This window comes from Hylobates moloch, unplaced genomic scaffold (assembly GCF_009828535.3).
Source record: "Hylobates moloch isolate HMO894 unplaced genomic scaffold, HMol_V3 SCAFFOLD_23, whole genome shotgun sequence".
NCBI classification, from domain to species: Eukaryota; Metazoa; Chordata; class Mammalia; order Primates; family Hylobatidae; genus Hylobates; species Hylobates moloch.
Genome location: NW_026652298.1, coordinates 38,665,841 through 38,693,641, shown reverse-complemented (window position 1 = coordinate 38,693,641; position 27,801 = coordinate 38,665,841). Strand labels below are relative to the sequence as shown.

At 45.9% G+C, this 27,801-nt stretch overlaps 1 protein-coding gene across 5 annotated transcripts in view; it reads left to right on the top strand.

The window, feature by feature from the left end:
* CLUAP1 (clusterin associated protein 1) overlaps nucleotides 1–27,801 on the top strand; it is a 45,665-nt gene that overhangs the window by 10,566 nt on the left and 7,298 nt on the right. For 3 of the 5 annotated variants that reach the window (XM_058434002.1, XM_058434001.1, XM_058434004.1), the window contains exons 3-12: nucleotides 368–452; nucleotides 2,413–2,592; nucleotides 6,493–6,588; nucleotides 9,604–9,687; nucleotides 14,003–14,136; nucleotides 17,552–17,693; nucleotides 20,791–20,863; nucleotides 24,533–24,640; nucleotides 26,744–26,799; nucleotides 27,057–27,113. In XM_058434002.1, the coding sequence (XP_058289985.1) occupies nucleotides 368–452; nucleotides 2,413–2,592; nucleotides 6,493–6,588; nucleotides 9,604–9,687; nucleotides 14,003–14,136; nucleotides 17,552–17,693; nucleotides 20,791–20,863; nucleotides 24,533–24,640; nucleotides 26,744–26,799; nucleotides 27,057–27,113 (1,015 nt within the window). The remainder of the gene's footprint in view (nucleotides 1–367; nucleotides 453–2,412; nucleotides 2,593–6,492; nucleotides 6,589–9,603; nucleotides 9,688–14,002; nucleotides 14,137–17,551; nucleotides 17,694–20,790; nucleotides 20,864–24,532; nucleotides 24,641–26,743; nucleotides 26,800–27,056; nucleotides 27,114–27,801) is intronic. The other 2 variants (XM_058434003.1, XM_058434005.1) reach the window with 1 other exon arrangement.

Here is a 27,801-nt window from a genome sequence, read left to right as displayed (position 1 = left end):
GAAAATAACTTCACCAACTCTGCTGCTGCTTAGAGCTGACTAATCGGCCCTAGCACTGATCTCTGAGTCAAGGGCTGTCAGCCAGGGTAGCAGTTCTGATTAGTTTCATGACATGTTGAGGTCTGAGAGAGATTTAATTTTGTAAGCTGACACCCACATTTAGTTTTTGAAATCTGTTGTTCTTAGGTGGGGATTTGCTCCCTTGGTATTTGGTTTTGCTTCTGAAGTTTGCCTTGATCTTACTCTCACACTTGGGGACTTGGAGAGCTTTGTGTTCCAGACCCGCTGTCCTCTCAGTTGCCCACATTCTCTTTAGTGGACTTTCTCCTTGGTTAACCTGTGCTCTCTCCTCTTACTTCTCTGATAGATACGAGCCCCAGACTGACATCCCGCCTGACGTGGACACTGAACAGGACCGAGTTTTCTTCATTAAGGCAATTGCCCAGTTCATGGTTAGTGGACACTTATTTTGTGGAGTTGTAAAATTAAGTAAACTAGAAAGGATGACTCCTTGTTAGGGCTGCTTTCAAACTGAGTAATTGAGTTTTTCTTTCTTTTCTTTTCTTTTCCTTCCTTTCTTTCTTTCTTTCTTTCTTTCTTTCTTTCTTTCTTTCTTTCTTTCTTTCTTTCTTTCTTTCTTTCTTTCTCTCTTTCTTTCTTTCTCTCTTTCTTTCTTTTTTTGAGATGGAGTCTCATTCTCTCGCCCAGGCAGGAGTGCAGTGGTGCAATCTTGGCTCACTGCAACCTCCGCCTCCTCGGGGGTTCTCCTGTCTTAGCCTCCCGAGTAGCTGGGATTACAGGCACATGCCACCACAGCTGGCTAATTTTTGTATTTTTAGTAGAGACTGGGTTTCACTATGTTGGCCAGGCTGGTCTGAAACTCCCGACTTCAAGTAATCCACCCTCCTCGGCCTCCCCAGTGCTGGAATTACAGATGTGAGCCGTCATACGCCTGGCCTGAGTTTGCTTTCTAAAACCATTCCATTGCTGGGTTTCTGTGGCACCATTTCACCAGTGAAGTTCCTTTTGTTTGTCTTTTAATTCATTATTTGTTAAGAATTTTGTTTATGCCAGGCATGGTGGCTCATGCCTGTAATCTCAGCAGTTTGGAAGGCCGAGGCGGGCGGATCACGAGGTCAGGAGATTGAGACCATCCTGGCTAGCAGGGTGAAACCCCGTCTCCACTAAAAATACAAAAAATTAGTTGGGTGTGGTGGCGGGCACCTGTAGTCTCAGCCACTCGGGAGGCTGAGGCAAGAGAATGGTGTGAACCCAGGAGGCGGAGCTTGCAGCAAGCCAAGATTGCACCACTGCACTCCAGCCTGGGCAACAGAGCAAGACTCTGTCTAAAAAAAAAAAGAATTTTATTTATTTTTGAATAGGTAACATATTTCATGGCTCACAAATTGAAAGTAGGCCAGGCGTGGTTGTTCATGCCTGTAATCCTAGCACTTTGGCAGGCCAAGGTGGGAGGATAGCTTGAGTCCAGGAGTTTGAGAACAGCCTGGGTGATGCAGTGAGATCTTGTCTCTACAAAACATAAATTAAAAAAAATTAGATGGGCCTGGTGACATGTGCCTGTAGTCTCAGTTGCTTGGGAGGCTGAAGTGGGAGGATTGCTTGAGCCTGGGAGGTTGAGGCTGCAGTGAGCCGTGATCATGTCATTGCACTCCAGCCCAGGTGACAGAGTGAGACTCTATCTCAAAAAAAAAAAAAAAAAAATTAAAAACATTATGAAACAAAATGGAGTAAAATGACTTTTTACCCTGTCTGCCCTGGGCCAAGTTCCACTCCAAATAACCACTATTTTAAATCTCTTCCAGAGTGTGTGTGTTTATGCAAATAAAAATATATTTTTTCCTTTGTTTTACACAAATGGTACTGTATACTACTTGATGTACTTACTGTACGCTACAAGATGTTCAGCATCTTGCTTTACTTAATGATATATTTTAGAGAACTTTCCAAATACATACAGAATTTCCTCCTTCTGTTTACACCTGAGTGGTATTGCTTGCATGGATATGCCATAATTTATGTCATTTATATAGGTAGGCTTTCAGGTTGTCTCAAGCTTTGCTCTTTTAAACAATGCTGTAACAAATAACCTGTACATCTCATTTTGTTTGTGTTTGAGTGTGTCCCTAGAATAAGTTCTTAGATTTGGGATTGGTGGGTCAAAAGATATGTGCATTTGTAATTTTGATGTGTTTTACCAAATTGCTCTCCATCAAGATTGTCCCAGTTTATACAGCCACTCACAATGTTTGAGTCACTTGAATGCTTTACTCTTATTAGGTTATATCCCAGTTGTCAGCAGAGGCATTTTCAACTTACCTACATGGGATTTGGTTTAGACATTACATGGAAAGGGCCTTCAACTTTTTTTTTTTTTTTTTGGTCTAAAAATAGGCCACCAAGGCACATATAAAACTCAACACTAAGAAGCTTTATCAAGCAGATGGGTATGCGGTAAAAGAGCTGCTGAAGATCACATCTGTCCTTTATAATGCTATGAAGACCAAGGGGATGGAGGGCTCTGAAATAGTAGAGGAAGATGTCAGCAAATTCAAGTTTGATCTTGGCTCAAAGGTAAGGACAACAAAAGCCTTGTAGTGAGCGATGGAGCGCTGATTTCTTGAGCTCTGAAATGGAAGGAGTCTGCTACAGCTCCACTGCTTTTCTTCCTCCTCGGCTGAGGGCAGTTTGTCAGTTTTGTGCTCATCAGCGTTTGGATAAAGGCAAAGTCACAATCCAGTAATTCAACTATTTATTAAAAGGTTAGTATTTGTCAGGTAGCATTCAAGCGCTGAGGATACAGTTGTGAACAAAAAGGACAAAAATCATGTGTTTATTCTCTTTAGTTGGGGGAGTCAGACTGAACAATCACGTAAGAGGTGTGGAAGGTCAGATGCAGTGCAGGCTGTGGAGAATAATAAAGCTGGGATGGGGATGGACGCTGCCCGGGGTGATCTTAAATAGGGTGAACAGGAAGGCCTCATGGATTGGATGGTGTTTCCCGCGGAGATCTGAGGTAGGGAAAGAGTGAGTTGTGCAGGTGGCGGGTGGCGGCAGGGTGTCTCAGCATGATAATTTGTTTTGGGTTGGATGCAGTGACTCACTCCTGTAAGCCAAACACTGGGAGGCTGAGGTGGGAGGATCCTTTGATGCCAAGAGTTCGAGACCAACCTGGGCAACATAGTGAGACGCCATTTTTACCAAAAAAAGAAAAAATTAGCAAGGCATGGTGGTGCATACCTGTAGTCCCAGCTGCTCAGGAGGCTGAGGTGGGAGGATCTCTTGAGCCCAGGCAGTCGAGCCATGTTCATGCCACTGCACTCCCGCCTAGGCAACAGAACGAGACCTTGTCTGGGGAAAAAAAAAAATAGAATGTGTTTTGTGTGTTTGAGGAAAAGCAAGGAGGCCATGTGATGAAGGTTGGGAGTGACAGACCCTCTGGCGCCTGCGAAGCCCCTGGAAAGCCTTTGTCTTTGCCTCTGAGGTGGGAATTGTTGGGATCTGAGCAGAGCCTTCTATGCTTATTTCCCGTCCAAAGGGTTGCTCTGGCTGCTGAGCCACCATCAGACTGAAGCAGGAGGCAGGGCTGGAAGCAGCCAGCCTGTTTGGAGAGTGAGGGGTGACCGGGGCTTTGAGTAGAGTGCTGGTGGGAGAGGCGCTGTCAGGTGTCGGGGAGCGACCACAGCAGCAAGCCAGAAATAAAGGTTAAGCCATTACTCTGAGGCCCAAGGCCTTATAGCAGGAGACCTAGGAATGAAGGCCCTGGGGCTGGGAATGCACCGAAGAGTGTGGCCACGCAGGTACCTGAAACCACAGTGTACTGGCTGAGCTCCAAGTCTGGTGCAGGGAAGAAAGCTTCCCCTGTGAGGCCTGCTAGGTGAGGCCTTGTCGTGGTCTATAGTCGGGCTTGAAAAGCCAAACACAGGTTTTTTGTTTTGTTTTGTTTTGTTTTGAGATGGAGTTTCAGTCTGTGGCCCAGGCTGGAGTGCAATGGCACAATCTTGGCTCACTGCGCCTCCACATCCCAGGTTCAAGAGATTCTTCTGCCTCAGCCTCCTAAGTAGCTAGGATTACAGGCATGCACCACCATGCCCAGCTAATTTTTTTTTTTGAGATGGAGTTTCACTCTTGTTGCCCAGGCTGGAGTGCAATGGCACGATCTCAGCTCACTGCAACCTCTGCCTCCCAGGTTCAAGTGATTCTTCTGCCTCAGCCTCCTGAGTAGCTGGGATTACAGGCATGCGCCACCACGCCTAGCTAATTTTGTACTTGTAGTAGAGTCGGGTTTTCTCCATGTTGGTCAGACTGGTCTTGAACTCCCAACCTCAGGTGATCCGCCCACCTCGGCCTCCCAAAGTGCTAGGATTACAGGTGTGAGCCACCGCTCCCGGCCTTGTATTTTTTTTTTTTTAGCAGAGATAGGGTTTCACCATGTTGGCCAGCTAGTCTCAAACTCCTGACCTCAGGTGATCTGCCTGCCTTGGCCTCTCGTAGTGCTGGGCTTATAGGCGTGAGCCACCGCGCCTGGCCTCACACATGGGTTTTTAACCAGGAGCGACACTCATCAGCAAGAGAAGTGTCTAGAGATTGGGGCATATTTTGATGGTAGATCTCACGGGATGAGGCATGGGTTGAGAGTAAGTCAAGTGCTACAGGCCAGGTCTTGGGGCAGCCGTGCGGCAGAGCTTGCAGAGCTCGTGGGTGTGTTCCGCCTCTGTGCTGTACTCTACGGGAATCACTGGCCACATGTGGCGAGCACAACTGAGGAACTGAGTTGAGTTCTGCGTTTTCTTTAATTTTTAAGTAATTTAAGTGAAAATGGCCACATGTGACTAGTGGTTACTATATTAGACATCACTGCTCTGAAGTTTTTTGTGTGAGCCCCTGGAAGGATGAAGTTGTGATGTACTGAAGCAGAGAAGGTTCTGGACATGCTCCATTTGCCACGCCCATTGGCTGTCCAGGTGGAAATGGTGCACAGGTAGCTGGTATGTGAGACTAGAGCCCAGGGAGAGCCCAGGCTGGAGCTGGGAGCTGGGGAGGAAGCAGCACACAGATGGTATTAAAGCCGTGAGCATAGGAGCAGAGCCAGCAGACAAGACGGGGGTCCAGGAACGAAACTCTGACTCACTCCACTTTTGAGAAGCAGAGAAGGTGACAGACTCCTGCAAAGAAGTTTGGGGATATGCTGCTCAGAAGGGAAGAAAGGCAGCTAGAACCAGAGCAGGCTGGATCCTGGAGGGCTAAGGAAGAGGGATGCAAGCTATCAAAGCCATCAGCTGCAAATGAAGAGGGAGAGTTGTTGCTAGTGGGTTGAAAATGAGAGCCAGAAGGTGAGGATTTGTTGTCCAGGAGAGAGGGAGAGTGAGCAGGGCAGGGAGATGTTTATGTTTGGGCTCCGTAGAAGAGTTAGCATATTCTAGGAAGAGGGGGTGACACACACATTCTAAGAAAGAAGCCTGTGCAAAGGGCTCGGTGCTAAATCCTCATTATGGTTGTCATCACCTTCCTGGCAACAGCTGCCCGTCTGTGGAGCCCAGAACCATTGTAAGTCCTTAGTGGGTGCCACCCCTTTTGAGCCTCTCCAATCCTGTGGAGGAAAGTCTGAGGCAGAGAAGGAGGGCAGGGGAGGACGAAACACAGGCCGTCAGGCTGCTGCGAGAGGATGTGTGTCCCTCAGGCTGTCCCTTCGTGTGGTCACTCTGCTGCCATCGGGCACCCTGCTGTAACAAAGTCCAAGTAGGAAGCACATCAGCTTTCTCCCAGCTATGCCCTTCTGGTTGTGGCTTCAGTTTGACGTGACATTAGGTTTTTTGGAGAGACCGAGGTGTCCTGGAATTGGTCTCTTTAGTACTTAGATGATCATTTCCTGAGCCTGTGTCCTGCAGCCTGTGAGCATGTGACTGGGGAAGCACATGTTTGTGGTCACGTGTCACAACCAAAGGTAGGAGCTGACATGAACAGGCTGGTGGTTGAATGTATGTTAAAAATCTGTGGCTGGCTGGGCACGGTGGCTCACGCCTGTGATCCCAGCACTTTGGGGGGCCAAGGTGGGTGGATCGCCTGAGGTCAGGAGTTCAAGACCAGTCTGACCAACATGGAGAAATCCTGTCTCTACTAAAAATACAAAATTAGCCGGGCGTGGTGGCACATGCCTGTAATCCCAGCTACCTGGGAGGCTGAGGCAGGAAAATTACTTGAACCCGGGAGGTAGAGATTGCGGTGAGCCGAGATCGCGCCACTGCACTCCAGCCTGGGCAACAAGAACGAAACTCCGTCTGAAAAAAAAAAAAAAAAAATCTAAGGCTGGCTGAACATGGTGGTTCTGCCTACAATCCCAACACTCTGGGAGGCTGAGGTAGGAGGGTCACTTGAGGCCAGGAGTTAGAGCAGCCTGGGTAACATAGCCAAGACCCTGTCTCTATTAAAAAAAATCTGTTGCTGAGGTTTCTGTTTTTGTTATTTTCCTTCCAGTTTGCAGATTTGAAGGCAGCCAGGCAGCTTGCGTCTGAAATCACCTCCAAAGGAGCATCACTGTATGACTTGCTCAGCATGGAAGTAGAGTTGAGGGTAAGCATTCCAGTACCTCCTTAACCATGCAGATTTTCTCTTTAAGGTTTTCTTTTTCAATTCTGTTTCTCCCTTTTCGGTTCTGATTTAATGAAATACACCTGGTTGAATGAGCAAATGCATGGAAAAGTGATACAGGATGTTAGCTGCCCTTCCAGCTTCTGGTGGGCACTGGTCTACCTTTATTTATTTGTTTTTATTTATTTATTTATTTTTGCGATGGAGTCTCGCTCTGTTGCCCAGGCTGGAGTGCAGTGGTGCAATCTCGGCTCACTGCAAGCTCCGCCTCCCGGGTTCACGCCATTCTCCTGCCTCAGCCTCCCAAGTAGCTGGGACTACAGGTGCCCGCCACCACACCCGGCTAATTTTTTGTATTTTTCGTAGAGACAGGGTTTCACCGTGTTAGCCAGGATGGTCTCAATCTCCTGACCTTGTGATCTGCCTGCCTCGGCCTCCCAAAGTGCTGGGATTACAGGTGTGAGCCACCGCGCCCAGCAGTGGTCTACCTTTAACTTCTTGTTTAGGAGTGGCAGCTCCATGGCATGTGACTGAGCTTTCCTTGTTGTGCCCACTGGCAGAATTTATTGATCATGTTTTTTTCTGGTGTACTCTGCTTCAGCATTCTTCTCAAAAATGATCTTCTGAGTTTGTAGCTCCCAGACCTTGCTGTCCAGTGCAAATACCTAGGGACCTCTAAAGACTTCTGAAGCCTGGCTTTCACTCTGGAGTCCTTGTTATGGAATGTGACCTGGGCACTGGGAGTTTTCAGATTCTCCCGGGTGATTCTAACAGCAGAGTTTGGGACTAGCAATCTTGGCATCACTTCCAGTCAGCTGAAGTCAATGTTGCAGTGGAGACTGATTTGATTTGCCTCCTTATTCCAGCCAATGCCAGCCAAGAAGTACGTGCCATCACCTACGTTTAAGCAGCTGTTAAAGAGTGGAGTGGTGTTTATTTTTTATTTTTTTGGAGACAGTCTCACTCTGTTGCCCAGGCTGGAGTGCAGTAGCTCAATCTCGGCTCACTAAAACCTCCGCCTCCCAGGTTCAGGTGATTCTCCTTCCTCAGCCTCCTGAGTAGCTGGGATTACAGATGTGTGTCACCACACCCGGCTAATTTTTGTATTTTAGTAGAGATGGGGTTTCAACATGTTGGCCAGGTTGGTCTCAAACTCTTGATCTCAAGTGATTCGCCTTCCTCGGCCTCCCAAAGTGCTGGAATTACAGGCATGAGCCACTGTGTCTGGCCTAGAGTGGAGTAGTGTTTAATCCTTACCTGTAAAGATTTAGGCATTTGAAGCATATGTGCTCAATCTAATGCTTTAAAATTAAATGAATTTCTTTCATTCACTTCCTAGCAGGAGTGCCAGCCATGGATTCTCTTTCTCACTGCCTTGCCTGTGTTCTGGCATACCCTGGGAGCAAACTGGAAGTGGAAGTCTGGGGAAGAGGGACTTAGGTGCCAGGTTGCTATGCCTGCTCATCATATATTGACCTGGCAGTTGCCACCCGATGAAGCGTGGTTGGCAGAATGAAACTGCCACTGACATCTGCTATCTAATTCAGATGATGAGTAAGGTACCTCCAGGCTTTCCCCTGTTCTGTTTGTAGTGCAGTGGTGTACATACGTCTGTACGTGTCCCTAAGAGACCCAGAGACAGAAGCTGGCCACTTGCTGATTGCCACTAGAACTGTGGCATCATTGTGAGACTTCATTTCCATCCCACGGGGACTCTTGCAACACCATCCTGTAAAGAATGATGAAGTAACCAGTGGCTGAACTGTTCCCAAGGAAATCGTGAGACCCTGAATGTAGTACTTTTCAAATTCTGTGTGTAGTCATGATCCGAGGAAGAGCCCCTATCCAATGTTTGTTTTTCTTTCATTCAGTAAACATTTACTGAGGTGCAGCCCCAGCCACAGGCAAGGCACTGAGCTCTGCCTCCTTGACTAAGTCCTCACCCTGCCCTCAGCCGTTCCCACCAGCGTGCACAGGTGCACCGTGGATGAAAGGAAGCACAAGATAAGTTTTGACACAGTGCTTCAGGAACCTTGTCTTACTCTGTTCAGGCTGCCGTACCAAAACACAGTAAGCTTGAGTGACTTGTAAATAACAGATTTGTTTCTCACAGTTCTGGAGATTGGGAAGTTCTAGACGAAAGCACTAGCAGCTTCAGTGTCTGGCGAGGGCTTATTCCCCACAGATGGTGCCTTGTTGCTGAGTCCTCACATGGCAGCAGGGGTGAGGGACCTCCCCAGGGTTTCTCTTATGAGCTTATCACCTTCTAAAGGCCTTACTTCCTGATATCATCACATTGTGGGTTAGAGTTTCAACATATGAATTTTGGGGTCACACAGACATTGTCTATAGCAAACCTCATAACTACATCCACATTAAAACCCCATGTCTCAGAAGTTTTCAGCACTGATATGATAGTTACAGATGTCTCCCTTGATAGGTTAATGGTTCATGCTAGGGGCAGGGCCATGGTAACTGTTCTTATCGGTTGTGTTTGTTAATGATAGGCAACTGAGAGGGACTTCATGCTAAGAAAGATGCTTAGTTTGGGGGTCACCTGGACAGAATGCAGGTAAAGAAGCAAATTGGGGCTGGGCACAGTGACTCATGCCTGTGATCGTAGCACTTTGGGAGGCCAAGGAACGTGGATCACTTGAGCCTAGGAGTTTGAGCAACGTATCTCTATTTAAAAAAAAAAAAAAAAAGCAAATTTGGGAGAAAAGATAATGGATGCTAAGTTCAGTTTTGCTCATAGAGTTGGAGTCACATGGGCCTCTGGCTGAAAGGGAGGACCTTGAGCTCTGGAGAGAGGCTGGGTAGGCACTCAGATAATGGAAGACATTATAGGAGGTGATGGTGGAAGTGTTTTTGCATGAGAGATCCACATTGTAATGAAACTTTGGAGAATCAGTCCATAAGGCACATCTAGATCCAGGAGTACTGGTTTTGAGAACTCCTTTTCTGAAAATATATGTAAATGATTTTACTCTTTCCTAGGAAATGAGAACAGAAGCCATTGCCAGACCTCTGGAAATAAATGAGACTGAAAAAGTGATGAGAATTGCAATAAAAGAGATTTTGGTAAGATGACTTTGCTTTTATATAATGTTTTTTATGCCTGGGATTCAAAAGTACTGATTTCTTGCCCATACAGGACAGAACAAGCTAGCTTAGTAACAACGGATGTGTTAGTGGGGAACTGAAAAACTCAGAGGACATTCGAGCGTACCTAGGTCACTTACTATCATTTTTTTCCCCTCGTTATAAATAAAAACAGCTTCTCATGTTATTAAAAATTGATCAGTTTCAGTAATTTGATACTTTTCAGTTATTCAATAATTTTAATAAATAATGCTGTATTTTATTTTGTTTAATCAGTTCCTCACTGCTTAGTATTTAAGTGATTTCAGGGTTTTCTAAATTCCAGACAGCACTGTAATAAGTAGAAGGATCACCACTGTTTACTGCTCACTCACATCACTTATCCTCTCATCTAAAGCAGTCAGTTGGAAGGCAGATCATGAGGGTGACTCTAGACTCAGATTGCTTGGGTTTGAATTCCACTGTGTGATATTAGGCAAGTTACTTAACCTCTCTGTGCCTCATTTTCCTCATCTGTAAAATGGCAAGAACTGCATTCCCAACTGTGTGGGGTCCTTATAAACATTAATCACGACAGGGTATATCAAGCCTTGTCTCTGATGCACAATAGATATTCAGTCATCATTGGTGGTTTATTTTATTCAGTAGACACAGATGGGGGCCCCTGTGTACATTTAGAGTAGGCATAAAACAAGAATTTGCTATGAGTTGTACAAAATTCTAAAAATCATAGGTTTTTAAAAATACACAATTCTTTTGTCATTAAACAGTACTACCCCCTGGGCAGCTCAGCCTAGGGAGTCAGAGCCTCACAGGGGGAGAAGGGCACCACAGCCCTGGTGGGAGATTGGTGACAGATAGGCAGATGAGTCAGATAAGTAAAAATATGGTAAGGATAATGGAGCCACGTTCCTCACTGTTGGAGAAGAAAGTCACAAAAATGTCACAAAAATGGAAAGAGAGAAAATTAGAGTGAACTTGAAATTGGAGGTGTTGGTTAAACGCATAGTTTTCAATATATAGATAGATATAGGAATAAATTTTGGTATACATGTATGCACATTTAAGGAATTACGTATATATGTATATAAATATGTTTTATTTGTATACATACACATAGGCACACCCACACCCATACATTTCTTAGCTCTGAGCACACCTAGCCCTGGCTTAATGCCATTCTCCACTAAAAGGAACCGGGACTCTTAGGGTAAAATGGCTAATTCCAGAGTTGGGCAGGAGAAGTATGAGAAAGTAAGGAAGAGCTCAAAGGAGGAAAGGGAGCTATTGGCAGCATGCAGAAGCCAACTTGAGTGGGCTTCTCCTGGCCAAAGTAAGGACAACTTAAGCATCAAAATAAATAAGTTAGAATAATTAATTTTATGGTATAATAGAATGAAATAGGAAACCATGAGTTTTCACTGGCATAAAAAAATAAATGAATATTGGAGGCTGAGGAGGAGCAGGTCATTCACACAGATTCAAAGTAGCTTTCCACAAAGTACTTTTTTTTCTTTTTTTTTTTTGAGACGGAGTCTTGCTCTGTTGCCCAGGCTGGAGTACAGTGGCACAACCTCGGCTCACTGCAACCTCTGCCTCCCAGGTTCAAGTGATTCTCATGCCTTAGCCTCCTGAGTAGCTGGGATTACTGGCGCACACCACTACACCCAGCTAATTATTGTATTTTTGTTTTATTTTATTTATTTATTTGTTTATTTTTGAGACGAAGTCTTGCTCTGTCACCCAGGCTGGAGTGCAGTAGCGCCATCTCGGCTCACTGCAATCTCTGCCTCCGGGGTTCGAGCAATTCTCGTGCCTCAACCTCCCAAATAGCTGGAATTACAGGCATGCATCACTGCACCCAGCTAATTTTTGTTTTTGTTTTTGTTTTTAGTAGAGATGGGGTTTTGCCATGTTTGGCCAGACTTGTCTCAAACTCCTGACTTCAGGTGATCTGCCCGCCTTGACCTCTCAAAGTGCTGGAATTACAGGCATGAGCCACCGTGCCTGGCTCACAGAGTACTTATTAATTACAGAGGGGAAAAGAGTCGCTTCTCAGGGAGAAGCCTGCCAGTCACCCCCTTAATCAAGTGAGCAAAGTGAACATCATCGTTACAGAACAAATCAAAATCATGCACGCCTGGTAGGATGCAGTCACTTCTGAGTATTCCTGCCAATGATGCATATCTGACTCTAATGAGACAAAGCCGGACTGAGGGGCATTCTACAGATTCACCAGCCTGTACGCTCCCAAAGTGAAAAGGTTCTGAAAGTCAGGGAAAGCTGAGGGGGCGTTTCAGACTGAGGGAGGCTGTGGAGATGTGATGACTGGACACATAGGCGGCTCCTATCTGCTGCTGGGGACTTCACTGGGACAAGTGGGGACAGTGGAGTGGGGCTGGAGTTAGACGATGGTAGTGTGTCGGTGCTGGCTTCCTGTTTTGATGAGGGCATTGTGGGGGTGTAGGAGAAAGTCCTTATTTGTAGGAAATACACGCTAAAGTATTCAGGGCACTGGAACACCTGGTCAGCAACTTACTGTCACCTAGGTTGGGAAAAACGCTTTGTGTTGTACAACAGGTTTTCCGTAAATTTTTTATTGTTTCTAAATTTAAAAATTAAAAAAATAATTATACCTCTTATCCTTGCCAGTGTTCTAACTGAATCAGGTGAACACGGCATGAATGTGCCCTTAGCGCTAATATGTTGAAAGTAGAACACCCAAGAGAGGAGGGTTCACTTCTTGGTAGATATCTCTTAAGCCTCCTTTCATTGTTAGAAAATATCTGCGATGTTGGATCATTCTAAAAACAACCGAAACAGCATGGGTACTTAAAAGGGGTTAGGGAGTATAGGCCATTTATTTCAGAAACCAGGGAAAATTGCTTGTGTTTACACAGCTGTTTTGCGTTGTGGATCTTTCTTGTTTGAGGAACAGATAGTTTAAGGTGGGATAAATTTACTAGGTTTTAATCTGACTTTGGTTCAAGGAAATAGTTGCCATTAACTGAAGTTGTTTAGAAAGGAGACCCACCTTTCTTCCTGTGAGGGTGAACTCACATTTCTCCTGGGTCCTTTAAGGCACTTGCAGCAAATTGATAAGGGTCTGATTATTTTAATGAAAGTATCTTAGAAATGGCTAGTGTACTTAGACCAAAAAAATCAGACCATAAATGCATTGTCAGTAACAGTGGCTGGTTCCAAAATACACCATGCCTGAGAGTTGTGGAGAATGTCTGGACTTCTTAGGCCATTTCTCTGTGGAGCCCATAGCTTTTCAGAGACTTGCAGGAAAACAGAGTCACCCCTTTATGGGATGCTACACATAGGCAGAGTGCTGGAGGGGAAGCCCCACCTTGGCCACCAGGAACTTAATGCAGGGCTGGAAAGCCAGAACCCTGGGGGGCAGTTCCACGCTCAGCTGGGTGGCAGTCCGGATTCCTCCTGAACAGATTGGAGCCTGAACCACAGGCATGTGATCCAGCCAGCCACCGGACAAGACGCATGTGAAGACAGTGCTACCTGTGACTCTACCTGCTTCAAATGAACCTTCTCTTAGGATAGGGAGACTTGTGTCATTGTCAGTGGGCCCGTGTCCCCTTTCCCTTCTTTACTCAGCCTCTGTTGCCCAAGGGCCTCTGTCCGACTGTTGCCCCGGGCCCCTTCCGGAGCTAGTGCACGCCAGTGTGGCCAGTGCCACTGTGGGAACTGCTTTTGTACTGTCTGCAGAGTGGTTTCTCCTCATTTTTAGTCTGTAGTCAAGCTTCTGTTGCCAGGGAGAGGGAAGAGGGACCTTCTGTCAATCCCAGCAGGCAGTGAGTTAGGGCTGGGACCAGCTGTTTCTTTCTCTCCCCTCCTAGTAGAGGAGTACTTGGTGTGTGTGGGTATTCTGTAAGTCGGGTGTTTGTAACTAGGGGCATGGCCTGAATGATGAAAAGGCAGACTGACCAGCCAGAGTGATGTGTACCTTGTTCTAACCGAGTGAGCCAGACAAAAGACTGCAGGCCTCTCCACCTTGACCAGGACTTCTTTCCATCTTCACTTCTTTCCCTGGGCAGAAATGCCTGCTGTTCATGGGAGAAAAAAAAAAGAACTTTTTCTGGACCTATGTGACATTCTCCCTGGAACTAGTGGGTTAAGTGAGTCATTGCTTGGGAAAGTGTCTACTTTATTTGTTTGCTTTTGTGTTTGTTGAGCATAATGTTGCTATGCCTAAAGAGTTGCAAAATTCTTCTAAGAGTTAGGATGGCTGTTTTTATTGCCACCTTGTCTCATTATTTCCCATTAAATATAGACACAGGTTCAGAAGACTAAAGACCTGCTCAATAATGTGGCCTCTGATGAAGCTAATTTAGAAGCCAAAATCGAAAAGAGAAAATTAGAACTGGAAAGAAATCAGAAGCGACTAGAGACTCTGCAGAGTGTCAGGTACATGTGAACTCTTGGAGAATGAGTAGAAAGATGTCCTGGAAGGTTCAAAGAAACTAGGCATGGTGGCTCATGTCTGAAATCTCAGCTGCTCGTGAGGCTGGGGCGGGGGGTTCTCTTGAGCCCAGGAGTTTGAGACCAGCCTGGGCAGCATAATGAAACCCCATCTCTAAACATTTTTTAATATTACCTCAGTATGGTGGTACACACCTGTAGTCCCAGCTACTTGGGAGGCTGAGGTGGGAGGATTGCTCGAGCCCAGGAGGTTGAGGCTGCAGTGAGCTATGGTTGCATCACTGCACTCCAGCCTGAGCAACAGAACGAGGCCAAGCAACAGAATGAGGCCCTGACTCTAAAAGAAAAAAAAAGTTAGAACAAAGACTTAAGAGAATAGAATGTGATCTTAACTATTCTCAAGCAATGAAAAAAAGCCTGACATGAGGATATCTTCACCTCAAAATGTACATGTGTTGCCTGTCGTAACAAGCAGATGGCTAAACTCATTCTCCTTGCTGCTTGCAGTATGTCTGGAAAACTGCTTAATGCTTGAACTGCCCTTTAAGCTTTTATAGCTTCTTGGAACTCAAGGCAGAGTAAGTGAATCCAGACGGGGAAATCGAGACGTGGTCTCCTAAGATCTTGGCATAAATTAGGTAGAAACAGAAACATACTCCTGCCTGTTTGTCGGCATAGATTTTAGACTTTATTTAAACCTTGATCATTCCTCACCAGTCAGTAGTTCGTCTTTCTTCCTACTTTACCTCATTGGAAATATATTTCCCAGGAATACCGATGGAGAATAGTGGTGCCGGCCCTCTCTCTCTTCTCTTCCTCTTTCTGTGCCTCTTTCCCTCCCCCATGCTTCTGCTCTTTCTCCCTTTTCATTCTCCCTTTATTTTTCTTTATTCTTGGCTCCCTCCTCTTCCCAGCTGCCTGCTCTGCTCGGATGTTTTGCCTTTTTGGATGTTGGTGGCTGGCTACACCCTGCCCACTGTCCCGAGGTCTTTGGGGAGGCAGCACCTGGAGGCAGCAACGGTAACCACAGGGAGCGCCCTCGCTCCTCCCTGCCCAGCGCAAGGCTGAGGCCCTTCCCCTCCTGAAACTGGCTCTTTACCTCTGGAGCCTCACAGAGGAACAAAAAAACAGAAGTCAGTGCCGCCAGATAGATTGAGCTCCTTGACACATTCCATCTTTAAAGCATGAATTCATTTTTGTTAAGCTCCAAATCCTTTTAACAGAAAAGTCTCTTTGTTTTGCTCTAGTTCAAAAGATTATAATTATTACTTAGTTTATCTGCTTATATTTTTAAAAGAGTAGAATTTTCCCTTTAAGGTCAATAATAAGAAAAAAAGAAAAAGTTCAGCAAACCAGTATAGATTTTTATGGTTTTTTTTGTGTTTTTTTTTTTTTTTTTTTGAGATGGAGTTTCGCTCTTGTTGCCCAGGCTGGAGTGGAATGGCGCAATCCTGGCTCACTGCAACATCCCCTTCCCGGATTCAAGCGATTCTCCTGCCTCAGCCTCTCAAGTTGCAGGGATTACAGGTGGCTGCCACCACGCCCAGCTAATTTTTTTATTTTTAGTAGAGACAGTTTCACCATGTTGGCCAGGCTGGTCTTGAACTCCTGACCTTGTGATCCACCTGCCTTGGCTTCCCAAAATGCTGGGATTACAGGCGTGAGTCATCATGCCTGGCCTTTTTAAAATTTTTTTTATTGTTTAAAAACCTCTTTAGACTGGGCACAGTGATTCATGTCTATAATCCCAGCACTTTGAGAGGCCAAGGCAGGCAGATCGCTTGAACTCAGGGGTTCAAGACCAGCCTGGGTAACATGGCGAAACCCCATCTCTACAAAAAAAAATACAAAAAATAGCCGGGCATAGTGGCACATGTCTGTAGTCCCAGCTACTTGGGGGCCTGAGCCAGGAGGATCACCTGAGCCCAGGCGTTCGATGCTGCAGTGAGCCATGATCACACCACTGCACTGTAGCCTGGGTGACAAAGTGACACCCTGTCTCAACAAACAAAAAAAACCGCCAGCTTTAATTTGTAACAACCTGTGGTCCCCTTTTTAGAGGATTGCTTTAAATTTGTAATATCCTGACAGTAGAACATTATTATTATTATTATTTCTTTTGAGATGGAGTCTCTCTGTGTTGCCTAGGCTGGAGTGCAGTGGCGCAGTCTCGGCACACTGCCACCTCTGCCTCCCAGGTTCAAGCGATTCACCTGCCTCAGCCACCCGAGTAGCTGGGATTACAGGCATGCGCTGCCACACCTGGCTAGTTTTTGTATTTTTAGTAGAGACCAGGTTTCACTATGTTGGTCAGGCTGGTCTCAAACTCCTGATCTCAGTTGATCCACCCGCCTCGGCCTCCCAAAGTGCTGAGATTACAGGCGTGAGCCACCATACCCAGCCAACAGTAGAACATTATACCCAAATAAGATAATATATATATTTTGAGAGATGTGTCTGGTATGTGATTTTTTGCCTTTAGAGATGGGGTCTCAGTGTGTCACCCAGGCTGGAGGGCTGGAGTGCCATGGCAAGGTCAGAGGATCCTCACTCACTGCAGCCTTGAACTCCAGGGCTCAATCCTGCTCCTACTTCAGCCTCCCAAAGTGCTAGGGTTACAGGTGTGAGCCGATGTGGCCAGCCCAATCATTTTTAACTCTGAGATTATGGTATATTGAAATGAAATAAAGATTATAAAATTTATTGGTATAAGGCCGGGCGCGGTGGCTCATGCCTGTAATCCCAGCACTTTGGGAGGCCGAGGCGGGCGGATCACAAGGTCAGGAGATCGAGACCATCCTGGCTAACACAGTGAAACCCCGTCTCTACTAAAAATACAAAAAATTAGTCGGGCGTGGTGGCGGGCGCCTGTAGTCCCAGCTACGCGGGAGGCTGAGGCAGGAGAATGGCGTGAACCCCGGGGGGCGGAGCCTGCAGTGAGCCGAGATCGCGCCACTGCACTCCAGCCTGGGTGAAAGAGCTAGACTCCGTCTCAAAAAAAAAAAAAAAAAAAAAATTTATTGGTATATTTAATTTTTGTTTAAAATGCATTCCTATCTATATTTATGCATAGAAAAGTCTGGAAGGATGTATGTCAACTATCAAGCGCTTATAGCTGGTAATGGGATTATCAGTAATTTTTACGTCATTCTTCATACTTTCAGGATTATTTCAAGTTTTTACAAAGAGCACATCTTATTTATGATGAAAAAGAAGTATGTTCATTTTGGGGGGAGAAAGGAGAAAAGGGAAAATATTTTTAAGCAGTTACAAGAATGAAGGACCTTCTCTAATTAAGGGTTTCCAGAGAAAGCCACCATGGAGTATGAAACTGTGAATACCCATTTGAAACTACTGCATATAAGTCACCTTTCCTTTTTATTTCATTTGCTTCTTTTAGGCCGTGTTTTATGGATGAGTATGAGAAGACTGAGGAAGAATTACAAAAGCAGTATGACATTTATCTGGAGAAATTTCAAAATCTGACTTACCTGGAACAACAGCTTGAAGAGCATCATAGGATGGAGCAAGAAAGGTTTGAGGTGAGCTGAGCCTGTCCTCTGTTCAGCCATTCCTTCTGGTGTGTTATTTTGTACTAGGTGACAGGTCATTTTGTTAATATCATTGTGAAAAAAATATCAGTACATGTTTTTTCTCCCTGGCCAGTCTGAGGATTGCTTATGTAATGCATTTGTTTTGCTGGCAGTGCACCCTGGACTCCAGGGTTGTCAAATCTTTGATGTCATATTTCATCAGGTTTAGTCAGTTAAGAGAACAGACAGGGCCGACATGAGGCCTGTGCGGCTGCATAAGACCCTGCGCCGACATGGGGCCTGTGCTTGCTTTCAGGCCCTGTTGTCACCGTCTTGAAATTCGTAATAATTTTTAAGTGCATTTGATTTTCCACTGATCTCAAAAATTATGTAGCTGGTCTCGAGTGCAGATTTAAAAGCTTGCTTGGCTTTGGGAGGCCAAGGTGAGTGGATCACTTGAGGTCAGGAGTTCGAGAGCAGCCTGGCCAACATGGTGAAACCCCACCTCTCCTAAAAATACAAAAAATTAGCCAGGTGTGGTGGTACACACCTGTAGTCCCAGCTACTCGGGAGGCTGAGACAGGAGAATCGCTTGAACCTGGGAGGCAGAGGTTACAGTGAGCCAAGATCATGCCACTATACTCCAGCCTGGACAACAGAGCAAGATCCCGTCTCCAAAAATGAGAAAATAAAGCTTGCTTAGTCAGTTCACATAAAGATTTTCAAGGCAAGGTGCGATGGCTTATACTTGTAATCGCAGCACTTTGGGAGGCTTAGGCAGGAAGATCCTTCGATCCCAGGAGTCTGAGACCAGTTTGGGCAACATAATGAGACCCTGTCTCTACCAAGAAGTAAAAATAAATTAGCTGGGCATGCTGTTACACACCTATTGTCTCAGCTACTTGGGAGGATGAGATGGAAGGATTGCTTGAGCCTGGGAGTTTGAAGTTGGAGTGAGCCATGATCATGCCACTGCACTCCAGCTTGGTTGACAGAGCAAGACCCTGTCTCAAAAAGAAAAAAAAAGGGGGGGCCAGGCGCAGTGGCTCATGCCTATAATCCCAGCACTTTGGGAGGCCACAGCGGGTGGATCACAAGGTCAGGAGTTTGAAATCAGCTTGTCCAAGATGGTGAAACCCCGTCTACTAAAAATACAAAATTTATCTGGTATGGTGGCGGGCGCCTGTAATCCCAGCTACTTGGGAGGCTGAGGCAGGAGAATTGCTTGAACCCAGGAGGCAGAGGTTGCAGTGAGCCGAGATTGTGCCACTGCACTCTAGCTTGGGTGACAGAGCAAGACACCATCTCAAAAAAAAAAAAAAAAGATTTTCAAGTCCTGGTTAATTGAATAACCAAAATAGCTAATTGGAGATTGTTTTGTAAAGAGGAATGGCAGTTTATTGATTGATTGTGGGAAATATGTGTGGCCTTGAACCTGACCGACCATCTTACAGGTTCCTCTCGTCCCCGTGGGTAAGGCCATTTAGGAAAGAGTGTTTCAGACCCGAGCAGTTGATAAATGTGGAATTTAGAGCAAAGGAAATTGAACCAAGTTGTGATCAGTTTTTGAATTGTCCTATCCTTAACCTGAGAATGGTCATTTAGACTGCATTTTCATGATAAAATTGGTCTGCAGTCTCCCCTTCTCATGCCCTTGACAGCTTTTGGTATTAAGGTTATGCTAGGTTTCTTACAATCCTGAGCATTTGAGTTTGGCAGAGCTATTTTGTTGTCCAGGAGGGCTAACTGGGAGTACCTAATGCATCCGTGTGGACACATGTCATCTTGATGAGGAATTCATTACCAGCATTACTCTGTGGCAGAGGCAGGCCATAGAGAAATGGTACAGGACAGGCACATTTCGAGGGCACTGGAAAGAGCCTGGAGTTTAGAACATTTTAAACATTGAGTATCTGGGAAGGAACAGTCGAGGGCAGTGAAAAGAAACGTTGGCCATTTTGTTGTATTATCTGGGGCCACCTCTGGGTTCAAAGAACAAACCAAACAGTATGCCTCAGAATGGCAGGTAGGTGGCCCAGGAAGCTTCTGAGGGAGCCCCTCTACCCTACCCTTCCTTCCACAAGTACATCTCTTTTTCTCTTACTCTCGCTGTCTGTCCTTAGAATACCTGTTCCCTTGAAATACCCCATGCCTGAAACACAGTGCTTTATTTTTAATGTTTAGAACAACAACAATCTATAAAGCCAACTTCCTCCCTCTGTCTGTCCCTCCCCCTGCCCCCCGTCTCTGTCTGTCTCTTTCTCTTTCTCAACAGGGTCTCACTCTGTTGCCTGCCACTCTGTGTGGACCGCAGGGTGTGATCATAGCTCACTGTATAGCCTCAGACCTCCTGGGCTCAGACAATCCTCCCACCTCAGCCTCTTGGGTAGCTGGGACTATAGGCACTTGCCACCATACCTGGCTAAATTTTTAAAATTTGTTGTAGAGATGAGGTTTCCCTCTGTTGCCCAGGCTGGTCTCAAACTCCTGGGCTCAAGTGATCCTCCTGCCTTGGCCTCCCAAAGCACGGGGGTTACAGGTGTGAGCCACCACGCCCAGCCCCCATTCTCTTTCTTGATAGTAATCAAGGCCACATTTTATGATCTGAGATATTCCCTCCTGTCCCAACCCCTGTTCCCTTCCTTACCTGTCCCACCATTTAGCATCTTTTGAGCTGGAATCTGAAGGCACGGGAGGAAAGATAAATGATAAAATCTATACTTTCTTCCTTTCAAAGCAAGAGGCCTGTCTCTGCCCTAAAGTTAGATGTGTCTGTTCTGTGTCCCCAGGTCATACAGGCACGCATGGTGGGCATTTAGTTCTCCTCAGAGGCAGGGAAGTGCAGTCGGAGAAGCATGGGGTGGGGCAGCTGCTTCACTCTGGGCGCCCCTGTCCACCAGGCCACGAGGCAACCTCAGAGAGAAAAGGCAATAAGTTTCGGGACCCTGTAGTTGCTCAGGCTTATTAATTCTCTTCCCCTTCCTTGAGTTTAGCTCTTTTTTTTGTTCTGTAGCACAAACTTAGCAGTCCCTACACAGTGGTGAAGAAGAATAGAACAATCCAGAAAAGGGCCATCTCTCCTGAGTCTGTTTTTCCTCTTCCACAGGAAGCTAAAAACACTCTCTGCCTGATACAGAACAAGCTCAAGGAGGAAGAGAAGCGCCTGCTCAAGAGTGGAGGTAAGGCTGGGCTTTGTAGACGAGCAGTTAACTCTGGACTAGCATTTTCAGCCTTGAGATATAGATATATAGAGATATATATCTATATGTATTTTTTTTAATATGTATTTTCTTCTTTTTTTCAGCAGGTTTTTTTTTTTTTTAACCATAGTAAGAACACTTCACTTTACATCTTCAATTTTGAAAAGTATAATAAATTATTGTTGACTATAGGTACAAAAATATTTTCAAAAGGCAGTTTTGTCACAACTTCTATATTGGGTACCATTGTATTCACTCAAGAGTCTGGTTTAAATATAGCATTTAAAACACATTTTGTTCTTGTGTCAGTTAAGATAGTATTTTCCCCTGTTTAAATGATAGTTTGAATTATATATGATGCATAACTATAAGAAAACGTGGCCCTAGAGGTGTGTAGGGTTCTCTATTTTCAGGCTGAATGATGGAAAGCAAGCACTGGGATGCAGTGCAGGGAGAGGGGCCGCTCGCTTCGTGATGGTCCCCATGCTGCTGAGATGCCCCCCGTAATCCAGAATGGCTCAGCAAGACACTCAGCTGGAGAGACACAAGGTTACGTCCATACATACAAGGCCTAGATTCTGGGAAAGAGCTCTCTGTGACCAGGCAGCTTCCCTTATCCCTGTGTGGGCGGCAAGCCACCCAGGTGCTGAGGCAAGAGACCAAGGGCATGAGCTGTTCCAGTATAATAAAATATATAAAATAAGAATAGTTATACTAGATATAGATCATAGATATGATTATATGTGAATATCATTAATCATTAGTTTATAGCAGTTACTCTTTATTCCAATATTGTAATAATCCTGGCTCTACAATCATAACCTAGAAAAAACAGGCCATACAGAGATAGGAGCTGAGGGGACATGGTGAGAAGTGACCAGAAGACAGGAGTGTGAACCTTCTGTTATGCCTGGACAGGGCCACCAGAGGGCTCCTTGGTCTAGCGGGAACGCCAGCGTCTGGGAAGACACCCGTTGCCAAGTGGACCGTGGTCTAGCACTAGCGTCAGTGTCAAGGAAAAACACCTGCTACTTAGCAGACCCTCCCTTTCCCCTGGGAAGTTTAGAGAAGACTTTACTCCTCCACCACTTGTGGAGAGCCTGACATCAGTCAGGCCCGCCGCAGTTATCTGGAGGCCTAACCGTCTCCCTGTGATACTGTGCTTCAGTGGTCATGCCCCTAGTCTGCCTTCATGTTCTGTCCTGTACACCTGGCTCTGCCTTTTAGATAGCAGTAGCAAATTAGTGAAAGTACTAAAAGTCTCTGATAAGCAGAAATAATGGCGTAAGCTGTCTCTCTCTCCTCTCTCTCTCTCTGCTTCAGCTGCCAGGCAGAGAAGGGCCCCCTGTCCAGTGGATACATGACCCATGTGACCTTACCTATCACTGGAGATGGCTCACACTCCTTACCCTGCCCCTTTGTCTTGTATCCAGTAAATATCAGCGCAGCCTGGCATTTGGGGCCACTACCGGTCTCCACGTCTTGGTGGTAGTGGTCCCCTGGGGCCAGCTGTCTTTTCTTTTATCTCTTTGTCTTGTGTCTTTATTTCTACACTCTCTCGTCTCTGCACACGGGGAGAAAACCCACCGACCCTGTGGGGCTGGACCCTACATCCCTGAACTTCAGTGTCAAGTCACTGTCAGGGACCAGTAGCAGCCCAGGCTCTTCCTGCTGAATTGACGGACTTGTTGCATGGAGTTCCTCCTCCTCTTGCTGGTTGCCGTTTCTTTTCTTCAGAATGAGATATTCTATTCGCTCTCATGTTGAGGGCAGCATACTTGAGGCATCAGGCCCACACACATGCTCCCACACGTTCTCTCTCTGTCTTTCTCTTTCTTTGCCATTTCCCTTGTATCTCTCTCATTTTGCACCTGTTCTATGACTCTCTTGTCTGAATCTCAGGAAACTTTGGAGGAAGGATAGGGACTGCTGGGAAATCCTCCAGGAACAAGGTTAGGAAATTTGAAGGGCCTGTCTAGCCAAAGCAGCCCTCCCCTTTTTAGTTCCATGTCAGCCAGGAGCGTGTGAAGCAGCCCTCAGTGATCAGCCTGCATGGGGTTTGTCCCTTGCGAGAGGCCCAGCTCAGTTCATTGCTTGCATCCCATTCTGTCCCTGGGCCAGGATGGTAAGACCTGCCATTCTAATCTTGCTTTATTCACCAAGATTTACCTCTATCTTTTCTTCTAGGAGTTCTATAGTTTTAGCTCTTACATTTAGGTCTCTGATCCACTTTGAGTTAATTTTTGTATATGGTTTGAGATAGGGGGTCCAACTTCATTCTTTTGCATGTGGCTATTCAGTTGTCCTATTATCATTTGTTGAAAAGACTATTATTTCCCCATTGAATTATACTGGCATGTTGTCAGCCAGTATAATTCTTAATTTTAATTGTCACTGTCAGCTCAGTGGTTTCAGTGTCAGCATGCATTTATGTCTTAGTCTGTTTTGTGCTGCTATAACAGAATACCTGAGACTGGGTAATTATATATTTTACATAAAATATATACAGCATTATATATATGGATACATGCAGTCATCCCTCAATATCTGCAGAGAACTGGTGCCAGAACCCGCCTGTGGATACCAAAATCCACAGATGTTCAAGTCCTTTTCATATAACCTATGCACATCCTCCCATATACTTTAAATCATCTCTAGATTACATAAAATACCTAACATAATGCCTATACATCACTTCATTCGCATGGATTCAACATAGTACTTGGCATGTGGCAAATTCAAGTTTTGCTTTTTGGAACTTTGTAGATCTTTTTTGACCTTTGTAGATTTTTTTCCAAATAATTGTAGATTTTTTTTCCAAATAATTCCGATCCATGGTTGGCTGAACCCATGGATGTGAAATCCATGGATACAGAGGGCCACTTTTGTGTGTGTGTATGTGTGTGTGTGTATGTGTGTGTAGTTTATCTATATATGACATATATTATTATATATAATATATAATATATATTTTATATAACATGACATATGTCATATAATATATATGACAATTATATAACGTATATATATAATATATTAGTATTAGGTTATACTATTATCATTATAATCAGAAACTTACTTGTCTGAAACTTAATGAGCCACAGTTCTAGGGGTAAGTCCAAGATCAAAGAGCTGCATCTTGCTGCACCATCCCATGGCAGAAGGGCAAAGAGAGGGCGAGAGAGGGCGAGAGAGAGCAAGAGATCAAACTCACAGCCTCAAGCCGTTTTATAACCAGCATTAATCTATTCTTCAAGGCGGAGCCCTCATGACCTAAACACCTCCCAGTATGCCCCACCTCCCAACACTGTTGCACTGGGATTTCAGTTTCCAACACATGCTTTTGGGAGACACATTGAAATCATATGATAGCAATTGACTTTAGTCTACCTGCTCACTTCTCAGGTCTGTATTGGTTTGAGTTGTAAGAAGAAATCTTACTGAGCCTGAGGTACATGTATTAATTTTATTTTAAAATTGATTATATAATTTGATTTGCATTGCATGGGATCAGGATTTAATGTCTTAATTTCCTGGATGGAATAAGAAATGAACAAATGACTTTCGCACACAAACCTTACTGGGCAGAGCTGTTTAGTTGCGATGATGAAGCCACTCCTTTGTTTTACCTGCTTGTGTTACTGCCAGGTAACGATGACTCGGACATAGACATCCAGGAGGATGATGAATCCAACAGTGAGTTGGAAGAAAGGCAGCTGCCCAAGCCGCGGACAGCCATGGAGATGCTCATGCAAGGTACCCCGGCGTCTTTTGCTGGACTTCCTCCCTGTGCCCTGTTTCACAGAACACCTGGCCAGGACTGGGGCAGGCTGCTTAGTGTTGAGGCCCGCAAGCGCACTGTGAATGGCCCCTAGAAGCAGCTCTTGCTCAGGTTTATCCTGTCCTGTTGTTTATGGCTGTTGAACTACTCCGTGGTCATGTTTGCTCCTAACATTCTTCCTTGTCTGTGATCCCAGGACTGGATGGTTCATATTTATGGCTTGGTATTTCTCACAGAGCCACAGGAACACATCGCCTCTGCCACTCTCAGTGCAGTGATGTACCTAATAGTCTGAGAATTAATGCAGAAAGGGACTTAAATGAGTATCTCTGCCTTAAAAATAAGTTCTTCTAATTCCTTTACTCATCACAAAAGATTCAAGCAACAAAGCTCAGCACAGTGGTGCACGCCTTATTCCCAGCTACTCAGGAGGCTGAGGCAGAAGGATCATTTGAGCCCAGGAGCTCAGAGCTGTAGTATGTGATGATTGTGTCTGTGAATAGCCACTGCACTCCCGCCTGGGCAACATAGAGGGGCTCTTAAAACTAAGTTAAGCTGGGCGCAGTGGCTCACGCCTGTAATCGCAGCACTTTGGGAGGCCGAGGTGGGTGGATCCCAAGGTCAAGAGATTGAGACCATCCTGGCTAACAGGGTGAAACCCCGTCTCTACTAAAAATACAAAAAAAATTAGTTGGGTGCTGTGGCGGGTGCCTGTAGTCCCAGCTACTCAGGAGGCTGAGGCAGGAGATTGGCGTGAACCAGGGAGGCGGAGCTTGCAGTGAGCCGAGATTGCGCCGCTGCACTCCAGCCTGGGCGACAGAGTGAGACTCTGTCTCAAAAAAAAAAAAAAAAAAAAAAAAGTTAAAAAAAGACTCAGGCAACAAAATTTGTAGAGCGAATGTGAATTCTCTCCTGGGGTCTTCCTCATGTCCCACTCCCACCTCGGAGGGCTCATGGCTAGTGGCCAGGGTGGATGTGTCTTTACAGATTACCTTTCTGTGCATATACACACGCACACACACACACACACAAAGATCACCTGAAAAAAATGTAACCTGAGTGCAACCAGACCGTATGTATGGTTCTGCAACTTGCTTTTGTTTTAAAAAATTAAATACAATTGGAACTCTTCCTTTGTCAGTAATAGATATGCTCCCTAATTTTTTTTTTTTTTTGAGACAAAGTCTCGCTCTTGGTCCCCAGGCTGGCGTGATATTGGCTCACTGCAACCTCCGCTTCCTGGAGGGAGCGATTCTCCTGTAATCCTGAGTAGCTGGGGTTACAGGCCTGCACCACCACACCCAGCTAATTTTTGTATTTTTAGTAGAGACGGGGTTTCACCATGTTGGCCAGGCTGGTCTCGAACTCCCAACCTCAGGTGATCCACCCGCCTTGGCCTCCCAAAGTGCTGGGATTACAGGCGTGTGCCATCACTCCTGGCCTGCCCCCTACTTTTTAATGGCTATGTCATATTCCTAGCAGGACTGTACCCATGATTTACTGGGCGTTCTCACACTGATATTTATTTGCCCTCTTGTCCTTGTATGTACATCTTTCTGCATGTCTGCATATCTTTGGGTTGCATCATTAAAAGTCAAATTCTTAGGTCAAAGGTTCTGTAAATTTTTATTTTAATACTATAAAATTCTCCTATATTTGCCTTTAAAAACATTTCTTATCTACCACCTGTTAATGTTTGGAGCACAGTTGCTTTTTTTTTTTTTGGAGACAGAATCTCATGCTGTCGTTCAGACTAGAGTGCAGTGGCGTGATCTCAGCTCACTGCAACCTCTGCCTCCCGGTTTCAAGCGAGTCTCCTGCCTCAGCCTCCCGAGTAGCTGAGACTACAGGTGTGAACCACCATACCTGGCTAATTTTTTAAAAGATTTCTGTAGAGATGAGGTTTCACTGTGTTGCCCAGGCTGGCCTCAAACTCCTGGCCTCCCTTTTCAGCCTCCCAAAGTCCTGGGATTGTATGCAAAAGCCAACATGCCTGGCCAGAAAACAAATCTTGAATGCTATTTCCTGCTTTATTTTCCGAGATTTTGATGACTGCTTTATGCTTTTGTTGTTCTCAGGAAGACGTGGCAAACGCATTGTGGGCACGATGCAAGGTGGAGACTCCGATGACAGTGTAAGTCCCCAGCTCCCCTCAGCGCTTGTGTGCGCTCTGGGTCTGGCTGTCCCCATAGATGGGAGTGGCTGAGTTGCTGCCAGCAGCCAGGGAGCCGTCTATGGTCAGCCCGGCCGTGCCTCGATGCATGGCAGGGTTTGGCCTCATGAGGCTGTGGACTGTTCCTTGCTCGTGGATGGCTCATTTATTTTCAAGTGAATGTGCTTGCTCTGCTTTTTTCGCCTTCTCACTGTTCTTTCCATTCTCGCTTTCCAAAGATGGAAGCAGCAACAGCTCTCTTAGGTAAATGCAAGACTTGCAGCTCCAAGAAGCAGGTTGGTTTTCTGTTCTGCCTCATGTGTTTGTGGGTGTCTGTCAGCCCTCCCGGGGCCAGCCAGGGCCTCTCCCTAGGAGTGATGCTTCGTCTCTCCTGGGCAAAAAGCCACTCAAAAGGGATCCCGTGGTGACAGCGGGATCACTGAAGGCCCTTATGCTAAAGAGGAGGCGCAAGCACGGAGCCTGGAGATGGGGAAAGCTCAGGCTGGGCAGTCCTCAGGCCCTGGGCCTTAACCTAGAAATGAAGGAGGACGCCGAGGGCTGGGCTCGGGACCAGCCGTCCTCCCTGCTCTGTGCTGGGGACGGAACGGTGAAGCAGCACTGGCCCCAGACCAGGCCCTCAAGGTGCCAGGCGTGAGGCTGAGACATCAGGCTGCCTTGAGCTTTACTGAGTGGGTAAAGCTTTACTCCAGGGTAACTCCCTGGAGCACTTAACCAAGAGGGGAGTCTAGGGATCCTCGGTGGGGTCCGGTCATCAGGGCTCTGCCGGCCATTGCTCAAGCCTACGTTCTTTGTTGCATCCCTGGCAGTGCTGCTCAGCCCACACAGCGAAGGGCGGCTAGACAGAGACTGACTCCAGGCTGCCTCCATTGGTGGATACACCTGTGTCTGGGGCATGGCACTAGTGGCTGCATAGAGACAGAAACAGGGCCGTGTGTTCTTGCACACAGATTCACGCACCCACAG